At 39.4% G+C, this 16,398-nt stretch overlaps 1 protein-coding gene across 1 annotated transcript in view; it reads right to left on the bottom strand.

Annotated features, from left to right (window-relative positions):
* Positions 1-1,304: 1,304 nt before the first annotated feature.
* kcnn1a (potassium intermediate/small conductance calcium-activated channel, subfamily N, member 1a) overlaps positions 1,305-16,398 on the bottom strand; it is a 68,023-nt gene continuing 52,929 nt past the window's right edge. Inside the window, exons 5-9 of the mRNA XM_085440081.1 lie at positions 14,853-14,994; positions 14,402-14,512; positions 12,765-12,892; positions 9,887-9,956; positions 1,305-5,997 (exon numbers count right to left, since the gene is read on the bottom strand). Coding sequence (XP_085296207.1) covers positions 5,692-5,997; positions 9,887-9,956; positions 12,765-12,892; positions 14,402-14,512; positions 14,853-14,994 — 757 coding nt within the window. The 3' untranslated portion in view covers positions 1,305-5,691. The remainder of the gene's footprint in view (positions 5,998-9,886; positions 9,957-12,764; positions 12,893-14,401; positions 14,513-14,852; positions 14,995-16,398) is intronic.

Raw genomic sequence — 16,398 nt, 5'->3', positions numbered from 1 at the left:
GAGATACAGATAGAGCTAAAAAGACAGAAAGAGAAATGATGGATGCTGAAATAAGTGACACTCAAAAAAACATTTGGTGGAATGAAAAGGCCCTTCACACCCACTCTCCACCACTACACCAAAACCAAAATCAATACTCTCTCTGATTTCCCCGAGTGTATGCCAAACCACATTAGTTGAAAGCTATATGCAGGGCATTAAGCATAATGCAGCTCCTAGCTGCTCGTTCCTGAGAAAAGTCAGCCTTGTAATAAATTTAATAACTTAATAAAAACACTTCCCCATGTCTTCTGCAAGTTTTCCCCATAGGATCTTTTCAAACTGTGCTCTTCAGGATCCTATATGCTGATTCTTCTTCCCCCTGTAATTCCAAACTCCAAGGGTGATCTTCAGTCCTCTGCAACATGACTCCATCTCCTATTTCCTCACTGTTTGGCTGAGCTTCAGTACCCTCTAGGGGAGATTGCTGGTAATTTAATGCCACTATTCTTGCTTTTCACACTTCAGCACAAGGATAAGCTGAGTGAATTAAATGTGTTTATTAAGACAGATTGTTAGAGAAGGAAAGGATGGCCATGCGGCATAATTTGTGTGCACCTTTCACAATTTCTGCCTCTCTTTCCTACTTGGGTTTCCACCGTAAAGCGAGATTTAGTTCTATGAGAGCGCATTCAATGTCACATATGATTGTTATCACTTTAGAGGATAAAAACAATATTTTAATTACTTTGTACTAATTGGATTGTTGAGGAGCTGTTCCCTGTGTTTCCACGGTTGCATGTCTTTGGGGTTGTGTAGCAACAACAACAGGGTGACTGACTCTGCCACTTTTGCGGGATATCGGTCTGCTGCCAAGTCCCTGCAGATTTTACTGTAATTAACCAGCCAGAGCCTTGTTTGTGCATGTGGACATGAATAGTAGCTTGTTATTTGAACATTAATGGCTGTGTACGAGTGTGTGTGTTGTGCACAGCTCACAGTTCACCTTGGAACAGCGCCCCAGCAGCTGCGTGTCCTCTGGAGTGCTGTTTATATCAATACTTCCTCCTGTAATCATGTTTTAGGACGGCCCATGCCTCAGTTTCACAGGACGAAACGTGTGATGTTTGCGTCTGTCAACACATTTGCCAACCCACCTTTCAAGTGTCACATTTGACTTTGGGCTTCTGCCATTTTCCTTCCCTCTTGGCATGGGAAAGTTTCAGATTGGAGTACGCAAATGAAACGGGAAGTAAAGCATTAGGAAGATTATTCAAAACGGAATTTTCAAATCCCAGCGGAAGAAAAAGAAAGAATAACGGTCATAGATGAAGATAGTCTTTAATGTTGACCTTGGTGTCTCTCCTTGTTAGGACAAAGGTTCACCTGCAAAATGAAGGAACAATGAACAGTATACAGAGAACATGTTAAACCCATTTGCCATCCATTAAAAGTTGATTTATTCCAGTGCTACTACGTACATTATGCATCATGTGGCAGTGTACACAGAACAATGATTTGGTTACATTTTTTCAGTTTTTTGGGGAGTGGGGGGTTCACTCTGTACTCAGCAGAAGTGTGTTCTGATGCCTGCTCTATGACGAAAGCCTACTTATAATAAAAGTCCGGGATGTGTTAATCATTTTGTCTTATCTACCATTATCAGAGCAACATCATGAATGTCCCTCACTTCACTATGAAATACTGTGTATGTGTTTCATCTTCTAGAAAAGGATCAGTTCAGTAAATATTAGAATGGTGTTTAGGCTGGTCTTTGTGATGGGATACAAAGAAAACCAATTACAACAGAGTAAGGAACAGCAGATCCTGGATTAAATTTCCTATCTGCAAATGTAAAACAATAAAAGGTCTTTTGGGGGTTTCTTTTGTAACTGCCAGAATTTCAATCCCCTCGTGTAATTTCTAGGCATTTTTTTTTCTACATACCTATGACATGCTGGCAGCCACCTACCTTTACCTTTTCAGCTTTGTCCTGTTTAAATGGTGACATCTACAATGAGGTCATATTAACAGGACACCCAATCTTGCTGTTCATAACCTTCCTGTCAGTGAATGAGCAAAGTCTTTGCTTTTTTTCGTGCCACCCGATGAAGTCCTTAACACCAGCATTGTTATGTCTCTCTGGGGAAGAGACTCCAGCATCTGTGATCCTTTCTGTTGTAACTACACACCAAGTACAAAATGGGACATGACCTGGGTTTCCATTGCTTCTTCCTCCCTTGCAGTTTTTTTTGTTTGGGGTTTTCTTTTTTTTTGGAACCACTTCAATGTCTTTTCTGCAGGCCATCTGTCAAGCCTACTTTTGTATGAGGGACTGATATTCTTAATAATGACAGATGAAAAACGTGAGGGCGTACCAGATGTAATGACAAGGTGGAAACCTTAGATAGAAACAGGCAGGTAAGGCTGTAATCAAGCAGATAGGCTTAGCCATCCTGACTAATTGGATGATACTGATTGAAACAGAGACTGCAAAAGCATGATAGATCTCTTTATAGGCTACTATTAGGGAGAAGTGTAGCACTCTGAGATAGGAAAGGCTAAAGGTGGGGGCAGTAAAGAGTCATGCTTCATCAACTCAAGTTGAAAGGGAAAAAGCTAATATTCATGCTCGATTAAGTTGCACTTGTAGCAAACTGAATACATTCTTAAAAGAAGTGCTCTCTGGTCAATCCAGAGCCTGTGAGATAGCGAACCTGTTTGTTCTCTCACAGGGTTGGACCTAGACTCAGTTAAGCCTAAAGCAGCTTGGAAATAATTAAGACCATGGAAATTATAATGATCCTACACCTGTCCATTTGCTTAAGGGACCACAAATATGAGATTTAGCACTAGCGTTCTTTTGGGACTCAATCTACTGTTTAAATCATCCTAGCCTGCTAACCTGATGACCTCCTGTTCTGTTCTAATGTGCTCTGGGAAAATCCTAAATATTTGTCTTCAAATTAAACTTTGCAAGTCATCACAGCACTAGAATATGCCAGTGCATGCTTTCATAGATGTTTCCCCCTCACTTCTTATCCATCACTGTACCACTCAGATAACCAAAGCAAAGGCCTCAAAGAACAGTTCAATGTTATACTTTACTACTGAGAGCTGTCCACTTAGGCTACAGGTCTGTACAGTAAATATAAAGCTAGTATTAGAAACCAGTTAGCTTATGCTCCTGATGAGTCAATTGAAGCCACAGACTGAAAGTGACAAAACTCAGAAGCTCTGACAGACATGCCCAATTTTACAGTAGAAGCAAAATCTTTACAATGGATTTGGTACCTATAGCCAATTTCCCAGTTTATAACAACTGTTCAGAATAATTTTGACTTAATTAGACTTTATTTGTAATAAAGCTTGAACTATAATTAAGGGTCTATCTGAGTATTTTGTCTTGCTCTTGTCATACTAAAAGATATTTTAAGAAACTGGCTGTTCAGTTTCTTTGATAAGTACATTTTAAGTCTGTTTTTCACTAGTCAAAGTTTGTGTTGTGCTCAATATAACAGAGAACTCCTGATGCATCTTTTTCTAAACTTTCCTAGTCAGTGCTAGCATTACAAACCATGAGTCACTGCAGCTCTCTGAGAAAAAAAACCCCTCACAAAAAAGCCCCCAGTGCATCCAGTATAATCTACATAATGGAAATAGTGACACAATATGGTAGCGATAGCTTAAGAGGAGCTAGAGCTAGCTTATATCTCGGGTTGTTTTGATTCTGGCTGGACTCAGGAATGTAAGTAGTTAATGTGAATTTGTGTTTATTACTTAAATTCCTCCGCATGTATATGACAACATACTCAAAAATTAATCTTGCAGTCTCCCACCAGTTAAGCCAATCTAAAGCTAATTTTATATTTAAAGTACAGACATGAGGGGCAGTGATAACATACTAGACTACAAGACAGCATATAAGTTTAATCGTTTTTTCTTTTTTTTTAACTGTAAAACTATGGTTTATTTACTTTGAGATCAGTTCACTGTTTTGTAACCCGAAAAGTTTCTTCAGCATTTTTTGTATTTTTGAGGATTTTTTTTGGAAATACTGATTTTTTTTTTAAAATCTCTCTTCATATTTTAAACAGGATCAACTTGCTGCAATTCTCTAGGTTCTGAAACTCTAAAAAAACACAGGTATCCTCGCAAAATAAAAAATTGGGGGAAAACAAAATTAAAAAATATAATACAAAAGAAAAGCAACCAACAAACCAAAGGTAATCTAATGAAACCAAGCGTATAAATAACCAGAGCCATCTGGGTGTGATCCATAACTACTTCTGGACAGAACCATGCAAAAGAGCTGGGTTAGTTACTCAGTTTGACCAGTGATGTGTTTGTGCCTGTATCCCAGCAGACCTCAAGCCATGCAATTTTCTGAAGACCACAGGAAGTTCTAATTAGTGGTAGTGAGAAAGGTAGACTACTACATATTTCATATTTGTTGTGTATGAGTGTGCAGCATTGAGCTTAAAGTGAACTTGTTCTCTGAAACACACAAATATGCTCTCAATCTGTCTCGCCACGGGTTTCTCGCTGTACTTCTCCATTTGTCGCTGTGTTAGAAATAGAAAAACAGGTTTTCAAAACATTTAGAGTTGCGGTGTAATGGAGGCAATGTTATGCATGTTAGACATTTTCTTTAAAGTTTTGGAGAGGAATGTATCTGAAAAAGGAATGCAATGTTGTATTTAGACTGTTAACATCGTAAAAAAGCTCTGAAATTAGTAATTAAATAACCCTCTACTATTTATACATTCAGGCACTGAAAAATCACATGTCAATATGTAACTAAAAAAGATAGTCGCTCTCATTTTTTTCCTTGGTAAGAACAAGGAAGCTGATACCTTGAAGTTGGCAATAGTGATCATTTTTCCTACCCAGTAGTAACGCCATATGCATCCCCATTGCTATTTATTTGTGTAACAGTTTCTCCTCCCCTTTAAGTGCATTTTCAATCACTGACCTGAAGTCAGAGCTTTTGTAGCCTCTCCTAAAGCTTTCACCCTAAACTATGGGAAAGAATCCATGACACTAGTCATTTGAAAGGGAAGTCCAATGGTTTGTCTTGTTCTCCTCACCGGACAAACAGGTAGACGGACAGATGGGTGGACAGATGTCCTCCATGGCCTCAGAGGGCCAGCAGGTGAGCCAAGGCCCTCAGCTCCACAGACCAACTTCCCCCCTTGTTGTTAAGGACTCTCCGGTGTGATAGCCAGCTCTCACCTCAGCAACCCTGAACTCAGTCTTTTTCTTTTTCTTTTTAACTATACAAGGGCTTTTACAAAAAAAGCTAACTTGGACAGCCATACAATGGCTAAAACATAAACCATATCTCTACTTTATCTCAGTTTGTAATTTTTTTTCTATTTTTCTTTTTTGGATGCATTTGTTTTTTCTTGATTTAAGTCTTTGCTTGCTTTTCTTTGTTCTTTTCGAGTAGCTCTAATCAGGCCTGTGCTGAGAGGCTCAGTCACAGAGAAACTGGTTTTCTGGATTTTTTTTTTTTCATTAGGTGGAGAGGAAGGAATGAGTGGGAGGGAAAGGACAAGGATCAGGTCACGGACCAAGATGTGGGTTCATTATTAGTCCAGACATGGACTTGCCAGCAGATATGAGACAGAATTGGATGGGACAGAATGAGGCGACACGTTGGTTTGGGAAAGGTAGGGCTCAAAGGTGATTACAGAAGATTTGTCAAGGTTATCCGCTATCAGAGGAGGTGTGTGGTGCTGTGGAGGGAGAGCGCCGCCTACGGGCGGTGGAAGTCCAGGATCGCTCGGAGCGTTCGGAACGCTCAGAGGCTAGCGAAGCGGGTCGAAAGCGGTGAACAAAGCCGTCCAGGAAGTCCTGCTGCTGCTGGGTTATGGCTTGCGAGATGAGGCAGGGCAGTGCCTGCAGGCTGCCTGTCACTGAGTCCAGCTTGTCCTCCAATGTGCCGATGCGCTTATCCAGCTCCTCACTGCGTTCCTGCAGCTCCGACACCAGGTCATACATCACATTCTGGGTCTAATGAAGGAGAGAAAGTAAATGTGTTTTGGGACAAGAAGGAACAGGAGGACAGAGACAGGAGGGACAAGGGAGGAAGAGGCAAGATAGAAACATTAAGAAGCTGTTTCACAACTTGTTGCAACAACTAAAATTAGGAGATGATATACAGTAGGACACATATAGTGATTAAGGAAAAAAAAACCTTAATGTAACAGTAATAATAAATTCCATGAGTAGACAACTACAGTAAATATATTACAGCAGAGGAGGAAATAATTTAAAGGAAGCAGTAGGAAGGGGAGCTGTAAAGTTTCAGCAAGTCAGCATAGATTTTATCTTCCCATAGATTTTACAACCAACTTCTCCAATCCATTTATAGCTCCTGAAGGTCTTTAATCCTTTATGTGTTTGCTTGACACAACTCATTTATATAATGAAAAGCATCTCTAGTATTTAGGTACTTATTGCTTAACAGTTCATGCAGTTCTGGCCAGCTCAGCATGAGGCATCTGCAAGTAATTATTGCATCTCAACTAAGCAGTTTTCGATATTGCAAAATTAATCACACATTATATACAACATATTGCATTCTTCAACATCACAGAGCATTTTATAAGATTTGCAATTTAACAGTCATGTGCAGAGATTACAAAATACTCATGTAGGGTCTCCAGGCATGTGTGCCCCTCAGAAATCAAATCTAAAATCTAGATGTGAAAGGTTTATATCTCTATGGGGTTTGAAAATAAAGCTGAGCCACTGTAGGGTGTATGCAGATTGATCTGACCATTGAGCACAGTAAGGCGCAAGTAAACACACATTAAAGCGATTGGCCTTGGAACCTTTTAAAATACACACTGGAGTGCAAATGCCATCCACATCAAATGAAGTCAATGCAGCCATGCACCTCCCTTTGAACCCCCTCTCAGCTCTGGTGCCTCAGCTGACATCTGTACAGCCAGACAGAAGCTACTGAAGCATTTCTGTATTCAGCCTCTTATGGACAGATGCTGTTTACAGTGTGTCATCAGGTTCAGGTTCTTCAAACTGAGTAGTCTCGCATTAGGGTTCATTCTCCAAAGAGTTAGCTTGGCCAAGATCACTTTTTAAGGCACTGCAGGTGCCGTTTGATTTGATGTGATGCGTAGATGTAGAATTTAAAATGGTATGATAATGTCAAACATGAAATTTGAAAAGGAGTTAACAATGGAGACCTAATAAATAAAAGAAATAAATATCAATTATATTATTTATTGTGTACAATAACTTTACCACTTTAATGATTTCTATAGGAGCTTAATTTGCCAAAAAACAGAGAAAATAGTCCATGAAATAAAGTTAGAATTGATTCTGACTGATTGTATTTTCATCTTCTCCCGCAAACTATAGATAACATAACAGTAAAAGTTTTAAAAGTTATATTTAAGAATGAAACTGATGACCTGTACTGAATGACGTAATGTTTGACATTTGTATTAGCCCTCAAAAACTATTAAGTATTAGATTAAAAAGAGCACTCCTCTCAAATGTTGAAGCCTGAACAACTAAAGCTGCACATATTGTCTACCTGGGATGTTGCATCTTGGGCCAAGCATTTTAACCAGTTGCCTAAAACCCTGCTTTTCAACCACATAATCACATCAGTAATTTCTATCCACCATTTGCTCTTCCTTTCATATGCAGTAGAATTAGCAAGTAGTCCAGCAATGTTTGCTCAAGTTATTTGTTTACATTTGGGTCTCATATAAAAAGTTGCTATTATCTCCTCCTCTGAAGCCTGGTTGTACTCAATGTGTTTTTGCCTGAAGTAATATAAAAAGTTAGTTGTTTCCACCTTTAGTCTGAAAGGTTTTCTTGCATATTTTGCAAAGTAGTGAGCTTTGCTGCTAGTTGTTGAAGTAGCTTCCTTTTTGTTACCAAATCATCATCAGAGGATGATACACGCTCTTGCTCTCAGACATGCCAGGCTTGTCTCGTTATTCTGTGTGCTGGGGAATAGGGCTGAACGATATATCGCATTTGCGATAATATCGCGACATGATCAAGTGCAATTTTCTAACCGCAAAGGCTGCGATTATACTCTGGACATGTCCAAATTCATGGGCTGCATCCTCCTGAGGCCGCATTTGTAGACCGATTACGTCACAGCGACGCGCCGAAGGCTGTCCAAATTACTACCATATCCCAGAATTCATAGCGCGGCCCAGCCAAACTCCAGTTTCCAGCAATGGCGGCCGCTGCTAAGTTTTAAAATTACTCATACTAATCTTTCAGGGTCACAAAATAAACTTTTAACATATTTTCAGGCGAGAAAGTAGTTGTGTAAACATCAAATATCTGCTCGGTTTATCAAGATATCCCATATTTGCAAAAGTGCTTCGACGTTTTCAGAGGCGTCTGCTACCCACCAGCTCGACAGCTCGAGGGTTACTGATGCGGCCGAGAACGGCACAACTCCCGGCACATCATTTTCAGATCACCGCGGAGTTTCGCTGCTCGGGTTAAACGTAATATATAAGTCACTTAGACAACCTAAAAATGTTATTGTTGGGCTTTTTTCAGTGTTTTGTTTGTTCGTGAGTAAATCGGTTTGGCTGAGATTAAAGTTATTAGATTAGATAAAATAAAACTTTATTAATCCCCCGGGTGGGTTCCTCCTTGGTTTTCACACAGCTGACTAAACGTCAAACAGAAAACTTATTAAACAGAAGTATGAGACAGTCGAGAATTTACACCAGTGTCTGGTTATATTTTAGATAGCAAGAAGCAGACGGCCGAGTTTATTAAATTCCACCGAGACAACGGTGACGCTAATCAGAACTAGACCGTCCAATTTCACGCCTTTAAATTTTAAAGGCGTGTTTGTGTGTGTGTTTATACAATTGCTATTATGTTTGCACTTTATGTGTAATGTTACTGACTGCAGAGATCAGTAAGATGTGTGTATTTTTTATTTATTAGTTTTATTTATTTAATATTATTTTTTAATTTAATGACTGTCTAGTAGTTCACAGATGTCGAAAAACTGAGTGTGGTAAAGCCACTGATTTTTTTTATGTATATTTCTGCAATCTGCATTGTACTGACTTTCATTTTAATGTTTACACCAGGGTTCCTTGTCAGCACTTTATGCTCAGATGTTTGTAAGCTAAAAATAAACTATTGTGTATGTTCAAATATACTGTTGTGATTGAAGAAGTTAAATAAAAATGTCAGTCATCAATTCATGCATCACCTCATGTCATCATAACAGAGGTCTGTCTTCCAGGAAAGAACAGTTTAAAATTAATGTAATATAGTATTGGCCATACTATATGATGTATTGCTTGTCTTTGTTTAATAATACAGAAGACAAAGACCTTAAAAAATAATCGCATATCGCATCGCAATCGCAATATTGGGGCAAAAAATCGCAATTAGATTATTTTCCATAATCGTTCAGCCCTACTGGGGAATGTAAACACAGGCCTTGGATATAGTAATAATGATATGGTACTTTTTTATTATGTATTTGCGGATGATATGATATGGCACAACCCTATTTTCCTAGGGTTTTTTTGCTGACTATTCAAAAAAAAGAAAAAAAAGAATGTACAACTTGATGCAGTCCCAGGATTGGCTCACCTATCAGCTTTATGCGGTAAGCTAAAGACGCTACAATTTTTAAGTGCACGGGAGAACACTGAAAATATCCTAGGACAAAACCTTGGGGTTCCCTGTAGTTTATGTCCTTGGAAAGAGCCTGCTTAGGCCCTTCCTGAGAAGAATATCTCCATATAATAGAAGAATATACATTCAGTCAGTTTAAATAAAGACAGAATAGCAACGGCAAGTTAAAATCATCACAGCACAAATTATATCAAAACCTTCAAAAGATTAAGTTAGATTTTTAACTTGGAAAACTTACCTTTGCCAGGTCCACCAAGGTGTTAGCCTGATCATTGAGTTTCCTTTGCTCCATCTTAACACTGCGCAGTCTGAGTGGGCGCACAAGGAGGTGTGAACATGAAAAACAGGGAAGGAGAATGTGGACAAAAGGAAAGAGATGACAGCAAGGAAGAGAGGAGAGCAGAGTGAAGAAGGGGAAGGAGGGTAGTTTGAAGGAGTAGAGCACAGAGAGACAGGTTTTTGAGGGGCAGAGAGGGCCAATAGAAAAGAAAGGAGGAGGAGGAGGAACAACAAATGTTTTATCAGGACACTTCTTTCACTGATGACATTGAAAAGAAAGTAAGACATGCATTGTAAATATTTTCTTTATGTATTTATATTTATACACATATATGGAAGTGTATGCATATAAATATATATTAAAGGCATTCCTGGTCTTGGTCAATACAATACCAATCAAAACATGCAAAATTACAGAAGCATACTACACTCATTTAAAAAAAAAAATAGACTGTTTGTCATGTTTAAGCTAGCTCTTTTTTGTTATAACAAGATCTTTTTTTCACAACGTTACAGTCCTTCAAGCAGCAGGTGGCAGCAAGTATTTTTGTTGTAATGAGAAATGATGCTAATAGTGAGAGATGATCTTGTTACAAGCCAAAAAAAGAATCAGTTTTTGAAAAAGTGGGAAAAGGAGCTCAATACGTGAAAGAAACGTATTATTAGGAGTTAAAAATGCCCCTGTGAGCAAGAATGCAATATGCTTCCATACAAGAAAATCCCAAAACCTGTTTGAAATCAAAACATTCCCATCTCTTTCCAAAACTAAGACATTGAAAAAAGGAAAAAGATGGCATGCCCTTTGTCAGTGCTACACACAGCTCAGTGGTAGGACTTCAGATATACACACTGGTCATTCAGTAAGCGTGCAGTGACTATGACTGACTTTGTGCACAATGAAACGAGTTGGGTGTTTTCAGTGCTGGATATTGTGAGTGTGTGTGTGTGTGTGTGTGTGTGTGTGTGTGTGTGTGTGTGTGAGAGAGAGAGTGCATATGTGCATGAGCTGATGAGTGTATGTGTGGATGCCACAGATAAAGGATGAAACTTGCCAGAAATAAACTGCCTAATGACACTGCTGAACATACGGCAACATCGACATTTCAAACATTTTAAATGAAATGCTGCACGATGATACATTGGACATGTTTTGTGATGCCTTCAACAAAGCGCCTCCTTATCTCTAATCAAATACATTATGGCTCTGTAAGAACTGTTAACGCTGATGTGCATAATATGCCATTGTTAGCAGTGGCATCACACAGCCATCATCTGAATGTGCGAGGGGAAGAATTTCCCTGTTCGGCAAATTATGAGACAGGATGACATTCAAGGGCATTTATTCATGTGCAAATCAGTATATCAGAGCAGAGTGAGACTGCTCGCTTACGGCTCTATCTCTGTGGGAAACTGCTCCAGCTCGTATGTGTCTGTTTGCCCGGCTTTGTCATCCCTTATGGCTGTCGAAGAATTGGGACTATTTGAGGTAAAAGCTCTACTTATTAGCGTAACACATTTTGAGTACAATTTTGTTCTACAAAACCCCAATGTACATGTTGCGTTGTGCCTTTTGTGCCATCCTATTGATGTCATGTACAAGGCCTTGTTGTTTGATCTCATATTAGAAAGGGAAAAAACAGCATAAATCAAGACTAAATCAACAGCAAGCATTTGATCCACATTAGAACTACAGGATAGAACACTGTGCTTATTTATGTCATCACAAAACCTTCAGGAGTGTAGGATGAGTTCTGTTGATGCAGGTTAATATAGCCCCAGAGCAGCTATATTAATCATGGGCAACAATATACACTACATCATCAATGATTATGAACTGCTGGCCAAGCCAACAAAGCTCCAAGCTCATTCTGCGCAAGATGCTTTTTCTTTCACACGTTCTCTCCAGACAGCCCTCCACTATCGACAATGTGGATGCTTTTCGTTCATTCAAGTCAGGGGGGAAATGGGAGGGAGAGGGAAGTAAATGGAACACTGAAGTAAAGAAAAAAAAAAAACACACAACCGAAAACAGCAATTCAGCATCCATCCTTTTTTTCTTCTTCTTCTTTTTTTTAGCAACAAGTAAACTTTTTTTTTTTTTTTTACATGCATGTCGAACGCAGACATGGAGAGAGGAGGAGCAGGATGTTGAAGAAACAGTAGGAAGAGGATACATAGAAGACTCAACTTACTTCTGAGCTCTGCGGTGATAGAGCAAAACAAAGACAGAACACAGTACAGATTTTTAACCCCACAACATTCACGAAACGAGCGAAAACCATTACACTTCTCACTGTAAGCACAGGGTAAAAAGAGGGTCGCGGGGAGAGGGGGGCAAGGGAGGGGAACAGGAAGGACCATTACACTAGATTGCAGAGTGTTTGTGCGTATGTGTGTGTGTGTGCGTGAGTGTACGTGTGTGCGCGCGCACGCTCTGTATGTGTCCATCTGTGAGAGCTTACATATGTGTATGACAATCAAAGGAAATGGTCTTCAAGGAGAGGACATTGTGGGAAAACAGCATTGTTGATACTATCAGATATACACAACTATGTGGTATTATAGCTGATAACGCTGCCTAACAACAAATAACATTAAGGAATGAACCCAAAGGGACTATTTTCTTTTACAGCTAATCAGTAAGAATTACATTATCTCAGATTAACAGTTCAAATGATAATACAGCCTAAATATGTTAACCACAAGTAGCATTAAAGATTGAGCATCATTAGTTCTGGTTTTAGGCCATGCTGAAAGTCTCCTTGGTAGTTTGTGGTGAACGTCTCTGTCATATTTAGATTGGATTATGCAAAACACACAAGGTGCAGTGAACTTACTGGTGAATGGCTTGGAGAAACTTGCGCTGGTGTTTCCGCACCTTGGCGTGATCTATCTTCTTGACCAATTTTGTGTGTTTGTAAATGAGCCATGTTTCCCTGAGTACATTGGCAGCTGTGTTCTTTACCTATGAAACAAGGGCGAGAAACTTATATAACATAGAGTAGTTTGAACTGCTCTGACAGATTACAGACTGAAGCACCCATCTGTGTGTATTATTATGATTAACAATAATTTCAAAAAGTGGTTACACACAGAAAAATAAAACAATAAAAAAGGTTAAGTTAGAATTACATGTGCCAAAAACTCATTGTATTTGACTCCATACACACACTCACCAGCCATTTCATTAGTTGCACCTAGCTAATACTGGTTTTGGATTTGTGAGAGCCAATTCCTCATGACATCACACAGTTACTGTAGATTTATCAGCTGCACATCCATGACATAAATCTCCCATTCAACCACATCACAAAGTTGCCCTGTTGGACTGAAACTTCTTGTCATTTCAAGAAACGATCTGAGCTTTGCGACATGGGGCTTTATCCTGTTGGAAGCTGCCATTGGAAGCTGGGTACACTGTGGTGTTAAGGGTTGGACAGGTGGTGTTTAAAGGGCGTTCAGCTGGTACTAAGTGCGTTTAAGCACCTATAGTTCATTTACTCTGGTCCAAATCAGTTTATGAATTTGTAAGCTTGTAGCTTTCCCCGTGGTTTGGTTTGTTTACACAGAGTAAAGTCCAAGAGAACCAAAATGCATCACTGCAAACTACGTGAGAGTGTTCAGTCTGCTTGAATGGATCCGTGCGTTCATGGTGTTTATGCCATATTCTGACCCTACCATCTGAATGTTGCAGCAGAAACTGAGACTCATCAGACCAGGCAATGTTTTTCCAATCTTCTGTTGTCAAGTTTTGGTTAGTCCATTGTCGCACCCGGCCGGATTCTCTGCTGCTATAGCCCATCCGCTTCAAGGTATGGCATATTGTGCATTCAGAGGAGCTCTTCTGCATACATTTCAGTTTAATTTTATTTATATAAAGCCAATTCCCGACAAAAATTGCCTCAAAGTTTCTTATAATGTAAGGGAAAGACCTTAAAATATTAGAAAGCTATCCCAAACAACCCCCTGTCAACAGATGGAAGGAAAAACTCCCTTTTAACAGGAAAAAACCTCTGACAGAATCAGGCTCAGGGAGTGGCAGCCATCTGCCACAACTTGTGGGGGGTGAGGGGAAAGAGAAAAGAGCAGAAAGAGGACGAAGGGAGAGAGAGTCAGGGTTTAATAGTTACAAACGATTAAAACCAATAGTCGGCAGAAAACACACATAGGTTTCTTCAGCATGTTGTTTTGCCCATGTCTGCATATTTAAATGCACTGATTTCCTGTCATGTGACTGGCTGGTTAGACGTTTGCATTAACAAGCAGTTGAAGAGGTGTACCCAATAAAGTGGCTGGTAAGTGTATTGTTTATTCTACAATCCCAGTCAAATTAACAGACTGGAAGAAGCAAATTGTCACACATTTTTTGAGCTGAGAATGCTCGAAAGAGTTATAAACCAAAACATTCTCATCACTGTTACAAACACAAAATGCATATTATAAGAGTTTACTATTACAGTTTACTGTGACTCACTCGTTTGCAGAGTTGTGTGTCCATCATGAAGTTGTGGACATGCTTCTCAGCCTTGGTTAGCTCCAGCTTCCTGGCTACCACTGCAACTACCAACGCAGTGCAACCAGCTCCCTGTTGCACAAAAACAGCAACTGTTCTTTCTTATATGGACACTACATTGTGTTTGGCTGGTGTTACATAGATCTCCATATATACATAGTACATTTCAGGTTCTTTCAAATAAATGACCAGTGTGTGAGCTCTACAGAAGAAGAATTAAATACATGTTCTGGTAGGTTAAAAACAAACAAACAGAGGAAGCGAGAAACAAATATATGTTGAGGAATCAAGTTGAAATCTGACGATCAGGTTGCATGATAATACTTTGAGCTTGAGGTTTCGTTCTATCTGATCATAGTTGTCTTGTGTGTTCTGTTATACATTTATGTAACTGAAGACATGATGAACCTACCATGATCCCTGTAAGCAGACACACGCCTTTCCCACAGTAGGTGTGTGGTACCATGTCTCCGTAGCCAATGGAGAGGAAGGTAATCGAGATGAGCCACATGGCTCCCAGGAAGTTACTGGTCACTTCCTGTTTGTCATGATACCTAAGGCAATGGAGATATGCAGAAGTCAGGAAAGCTGGAACTCAGTTTCGTGAATGTGAGCATGCTGAAGAATGACATGGTGCTGTGTGAACCAAACGGGTTGTGAGCGGAGGTGGTGGAGGTGGTGAGGATCGAGGAGTAGGAAGAAATCATGTTGGAAGGTGAGACACCTGTTTTATAAAGCCAGTTCTAAAAAAAAATGCAGCAGATTTTAGTGAGAAACAACAAAGAAAAGGTCTACTCAGTACATGTGCAAAAAACAGTAGAATTCCTTTCTGTTTTCCTTCATCTTTAAGACAGTTTTTAATGCAGAGCCATATTTTTAATGGGAAGGACGCTCAGAATAATGCGAAGGCAGGGGAAAAAAATCACTTTCTAATAGAAATAACTGATTTGAAACTGAAACCATGATGTTCACCATCTGTCAGTTTGAAAATGAGGCACTTGATGAGATGAATGATGGGAAATTTAAAAAGAAAAAAAGAGTCTGAGGCCAAATGACATCATCTTGATTTAAAATGGAAAGAAATTATACTAAGTATAGTAAGCAAGTTTTAAATGACAAAGAGAGAGGCCATGTTGCTCAGCGTGACTGGATATAGTGCCATGGCTTTAAGTTATTTTCAGTATTGCACCAGAAGGTACATCAGTGCATCCAAAAATGCATACGCTTCTTCTTTAAATCAAACTAATAGTCGGATTATTGGTCAACGTTTAATAAAAATCTTCCTTCCTTCTCAGAGTTGCCCCGACAGAAGTTTTGGTAATGCAAATCATCAGTTCAAACTGACAGCCATGCTTGAAAATGTCGGACCAAAAGGCCCATAGTGCATACGTAAAGACACTTGTGTAACAAAAAACACAACGCACACAAAGCTGGATTGAGGATGACATTGCCATACCTTCCACAGCAAAGCAAAAGTCAATCACGGAGGCAAATCTGCCTCATTCACCCACCCTCATTCAACTCGCCTGATTATTCCCAATGGGCTGTCTAGGAGGAGATCAGATAAGATTTAATTTTGAAGTCAAAATCAAATATTCATTAAGCACTTTCAGACAACATCACGCTAACATCCTTATGACAAGGCAATCTAGACTCTGAGTCTAATTTCTTGGGATTTGGTTAAGGATTTTGTAAAGGGAGTTCTAACTGGGCCAATCATGAATTTCCGATGAGTTTGAAATATCCAGCAGCGTCCAAGCCTATGAACTCAGAATGACCAGCACAATCATCTCTAATTAGCGCACAAGTACATATCAGAACAGCTGGGGTTCAGTCTATGAAGTTTTTCTCTACACCAGGAGGGAAAAAAAAAGATTCACAGTTTCATAGAAAAACCGTTTCCTCTTTCTCCTCCAAGACAGTTCATTGTTACCAAACACCATAAATGAACTAATCAT

This window comes from Copadichromis virginalis, linkage group LG18 (assembly GCF_057382275.1).
Source record: "Copadichromis virginalis isolate Kocher_CV1m ecotype Utaka linkage group LG18, C_Virginalis_male_GT1.1, whole genome shotgun sequence".
Classification (NCBI taxonomy): domain Eukaryota; kingdom Metazoa; phylum Chordata; class Actinopteri; order Cichliformes; family Cichlidae; genus Copadichromis; species Copadichromis virginalis.
Note: the sequence above shows the minus strand (reverse complement) of the source record. Positions and strands in the feature narration are given on the sequence as shown.